The 5,218-nt window shown below is 32.3% G+C and overlaps 1 protein-coding gene across 1 annotated transcript; it reads left to right on the top strand.

Moving 5' to 3' along the window:
- Positions 1 to 3,208: 3,208 nt before the first annotated feature.
- Positions 3,209 to 4,920, top strand: Mfsd1-1 (Major facilitator superfamily domain-containing protein 1; the record flags this gene model as incomplete). Its single annotated transcript, XM_036639871.1, has 4 exons — positions 3,209 to 3,554; positions 3,611 to 4,264; positions 4,315 to 4,519; positions 4,572 to 4,920. The coding sequence occupies 4 exons, from the start codon at positions 3,209 to 3,211 to the stop codon at positions 4,918 to 4,920; spliced, it is 1,554 nt and encodes a 517-aa protein (XP_036494897.1).
- Positions 4,921 to 5,218: the final 298 nt, after the last annotated feature.

The following is a 5,218-nucleotide window of genomic DNA, read 5'->3' on the forward strand; positions in this document are numbered from 1 at the left end:
ATATAATATTAATAAAGAGTTTAAAAAGAAGCTATAGAAACTATAATTAGTAAATAGTAACTTATAAGTAATTTATAAATTATTAAATATTTAGTTTACTAAATAAGGTTTTACTTAATATCTTACTAAAGATATTAAGAACTTAATTAAATCCTTTATAGATAATAGTACTTATTATAGAAAGTAGTTTAATACCCTCTCTAATATAATATCTTATTCTAAACTTTATTTAAACTATTAAGAGTTAGAGGGAGATATTTATATAAAAATATATACTAAATTACTAAAAAAGATAATAGTAGTACTAATTAAAAACTTTATAGTATTAGTTTTAAGTAAATTAAGGTTATCCTAATATATTAACACTTTAATACTATATTAATCTATTAAGTAAGAAATTTATAGTATACTAATTAAAGTTAGTTAATATAGTAAGTATATATAGAGCTATTTATTATTAAATATAGCTAACTTTATAAGTATTTTAAAACTCTTTAGTTTTATTTTATTACTACTACTATTAGTATTATAAATACTACCTATATAGTTATAGATTAAATAAGATAAAGTTAAATAAAGTAATAAGGATAATTAGATTAAAATCTTAAGTAATATATTATTAATAGAGATATATTACTTAGAAGAAGATAATAAAAAAGAGTAATATAATAAGAGTAGTATAAAGTTTAACTATATATATGATTTTTTATATAATATATTTAACTATAGAAAAGTCTACTTATAGCTATAGATTTAATACTACTACTTTATATATATAAAAGTAATAGAATTACTATTATTTTAGATCTATAAATAATATATTTCAGTCTATCTTAATACTAATTAGAGGTAGTTAAAGTCTCTAATTATAGTTAAAGTCTCTAATTATAATAATATATTATTATCACAAATTATTATTATAAGTATTAATAACGCATTTCAGCTATTATATAAGTAAAATTAATATATATATATAGCTACTAATAAAAATAATAGATAATAGTATATTTTTTATGTTCTAATATACTTATAGCTAACTTTTTAATAATCTTATTAGCTATAATTATAGATTTAATAATTAACTATTATATAATAATATAATTAAGATTTATTATATATAAATATATAATAAAAATTTAGATTACTTATTAATATTTAATATCTATAGTTTATCCTCCTTTTTATAGTTTAATATTATTAAATATATACTCTATCCTATTAAAGTTAATAAATAAATAGTAGAAATAGCCCTTAATTTAAAGTAGATAATACTTAATCTCTATAGCGTAGTTATATAGATATTCTATAAAATCCTAAGTATTATTCTTATTATTATTCTACTTTAAATATATTTTCTTAATATATCGCTTTAGATTACTAAAGTACTCTTTAATAAGGTTAAAGTTTAGTAAATATAGAAGTAAAAACTTAAAATAGATATTTAATACTTAATATAATATCTTAATTTAAAGTATATAATAATAAGAGAAGTTATTTATAATAATAATAGAGTTTAGCTTTAGAAAACGCTTATATTTTAAGATAAAGTATTCTTATAGTTAATAAAAAAACCTATTACTATTAGTTATACTATAATATATAGTTAAATATAGGATATTACTTAATATAAAAGCTAATAAGATTTATATATAAAAGTTCTAAAACTAATTAATCTCTATAGTTTAAAATATAATAAGCTTTTTTAATACTTATCTAATCCTCTATATCTTAATATCCTTATTAATACTAAATTTATTAATAAATATTAGCTAATTAGGGTAATATTATTATATATAGTATAAATATTTATATTATAAATTATTACTTTACTAAGTAGTAATAATCTTAAACTTCTTATTTATCTAGCTAGCTAAGTTTAACTATTAACTAATTATAGAATAACTAATTTAGATCTTAAAAGCTTTATATAAGAAATCTTATATCTCTTTAAGAAATAGATTACTATAATATTATAATAGTTTAAGAAACTTTATATAATACTATATTTCTATCTTTTATTAACTTTAGTAGTACCTCTTATATCTCTATATTTTACTAGTAATATTATATTATAATCTATATTATTAAATTATTTGTTTAATATAACTAATAATACTTATTAGTTTATAGGTTTTTTAGTTTTTAAATAGTAGTATTATTATAATTATTAATAGCTATAGATTTAATATTTTAAACGCTATTATATTATTATTATTACTTAGTATCTTTCTTAATATATCTAATATAATAAATTATAAATATATACTAACTAGTAATAAATTATAAGTAATAAGGTATAATCTATATAGTAATAGACTTTTACTTAATATTATAAATAAACTAAGCTATTAAGAGATTTATTAATCTTATTAACTACTAAAGTATTTATTCTAAAGAACTATATTAAACTTCTTAATATATTTATATATTACTTAGAGCTATATAAACTATATACTAAGTAGATATATAAAGTTATATAGTAAGTCTCTTCTTTTATTTCTTAGTAAATATTATCTTAATCTCTTATAATAAAAATAAACCTTTTATTAGTTAAATAGTATAAAAATAAAGTAACTAGCTAGGTTAGTAATACTTTAATAAGTAAATTAACTATTATAGAAGTATAAAATATATACTTTATATCTCTATTATATAGTTATACGTTTAAATATTATTAAGACTATAGTAATTAATAGTAATTAAAGTATTAATAATAACTTTAATACGTTTTATATATAATATAGAGAAATACGTATCATAGCGTAAAATTAGCTTTTTTTTATGTTTTTGCATAAGCGGGGAAAAAAAAGGGGGGCGGACGCTGTCAATGCAACGGAGTGTAGTCTGGCATATCCCTGACTCGTAAAGGGGTCCGTTGCCTTTTTAATCTTATCAGATGCATCTCCGAGCCCATCGTTGGACTTGGCGCGCTAGCGAGCGCAAAACCTTGACTGGGGAAAGAAAAATCCTGCGCGAAAACCCCCGTTTTCTAGACCCCTTTTGGGCTCCTTTTTCGTTTTCTCACAGTGAGCAAATCCTCCCGACTGATCCTGGCTCCCACTTTTACGGAATAGTCGTTTCCAACTGACGATGCCCGCGGATATATGAACTTCTTCAACGTCAGCTCTCAGGCTGATTTCGAGTTCTCCTCGTGCATCTCCTTCCTCACATTCCTGCCAGCTACCGAGCAATCGGAACTTCTGACAGCATGGAGTCACGCTCAGACGTCGAGTCTCGTCGGGAGAAGCAGCCCACCGAAGCTGTTAACGACCTCCCGGAGCTCTCCCCTTCCACGTCGCTTGAGAGCAACAAGCCGCAACCCCCGATGTACTGGAAGCTCATCGCGGTCATCATGATTTCGTGCATCAGCTTCGGTTCATCATGGAGTTCCGGCATTACCGGCGCGTTGAAGTCTACCCTCAAGAAGGAGCTTGACATCAACAACAAGCAGTTCTCCCTTCTTGAGGCCAGTGAGGACTTCATGGTCACCCTGCTCATTCTCACGAGTGGTATCGTCACCGACAGAATTGGTGGAGCTGGCGCCATGCTGTATGGTGAGTAAAAATTGGCAACTCTAGAATGCATCGGGACTCGTGATTGACAACTTCAGGTAACATCATCTACTCCATCGGCTCCATCCTGGTCGCGGCCGCGGCTCAGACCCGTTCCTTCAAGTTCATGATTGGCGGACGTGTCATCCTCGCACTCGGCGACATCGCTACCCAAGTCGCCCAGTACAAGGTCTTCAGCTCCTGGTTTTCGCCCAACAACGGCTTTGCATCGACTCTCGGACTGGAACTCGGAATCAAGAAGATTGGCGGCTTCGTCGGCAAGTCTTCAGCAAACGTGATTGCTAAGAACACCGGCAACTTCGCTTGGGTCTTTTGGGTTGCCGTCTTCATGAACATCTTCACGAACGTGATGACCGCCGGCTTCTACAAATTCAACAGCGTCGCCCACAAGAAGTTCGGCAACATGAAGGACCCTGCTACCGGCGAAAAGTTGACGGAGAAGTCGAAGAAATTCCAGCCTAAGAAGGTCCTCGAGCTTCCTTGGGTTTTCTGGGCGATCATGGCCTTTTCTCTGTTCCAGACGAGTGCCGCGATCGTCTTCACCCAGAACGCGACTGAGTTGGCCGAGAAGCGGTTCAAGACTGACGCCATCACCGCCGGCTGGTACTCTGCTACCCTGCAGTACGCTGGCTTTTTCCTCGTCCCATGCATTGGTGCCTTCATCGACTTGCTGGGCAACCGTATCACCTTGCGTGAGTAGACCTTACCTGACTTGACACGGTATAATGCTAACATCTTCCAGTCGCTATTTGCGGAACTGGTGTTTTCCTGGCTATGGCTCTTGTCAACTGGGCTTCCGAGAAGGCCGGAACCGCCGCTGCGTTCGGCATCTACGCCATCTCGTCTACCTTCGGTCCCACCCCTATCATTGACAGTATTCGCACGTCCATGTGGCACCAGTCCGTCTTTGGCTCAGCTTACGCCGTCAAGATTGCCATGAATAATGCGTAAGTTTGCCTCCATTTACTCTCAATGAAGCACCGACTAATCGGAGTTCAGCATGAACATCATCGTCCGTATCATCACTGGCGCCATTCAGGATGCCGACAATGACGGCTACGAACACGTCGTCATTGTTTACGTTATCCTGGCTGCTGCATCAGTCTTGGTTGCCATCGCGTTGATTGGACTTTCATGGTGGTCCGTTGATCTGGGCAACCTGCAATGGACGAGGAAGCAACGTATCGCCAACGGCGACCTTTGGAATGAGAGGAAGAGGGCATTCCACGAGGAGAACGGGGCCCGCAACAAGTTGATCTCCAAGGTCTGCTTCGGTGGATTGGTTCTGTTGATCCTAGGAGCGTGGGCAGCTTACTTCTGGGGTGTTGCAACTGGAAACAATGACTAAACGGTGGAAGATGCCTCAATATCCCTCCAGTTCCTATAAAGTTATAACCAAGAAAGAAAGCAAATGCACAGAGATGTCATATATTTTGAAACACCATCCAACTGAAAACTAATGGCTTTCCCCATCTTCCTCCCAACCTGTTCTCCCATGTCACCATTGATCGTTACTGAGATACCTTCGAGCCCACCAATCTCATTCAACTTTGTTCTTCATCTTCTGACACACGTGCAACAGTCGTCTTCGTCATCACTTTTGCCATCATCGTAAGCAGTACTTGAAAAATAACCCATCACTCAGC

This window comes from Colletotrichum siamense (assembly GCF_013390195.1).
Source record: "Colletotrichum siamense strain Cg363 chromosome Unknown KSG_Cg363_contig05, whole genome shotgun sequence".
Classification (NCBI taxonomy): Eukaryota; Fungi; Ascomycota; class Sordariomycetes; order Glomerellales; family Glomerellaceae; genus Colletotrichum; species Colletotrichum siamense.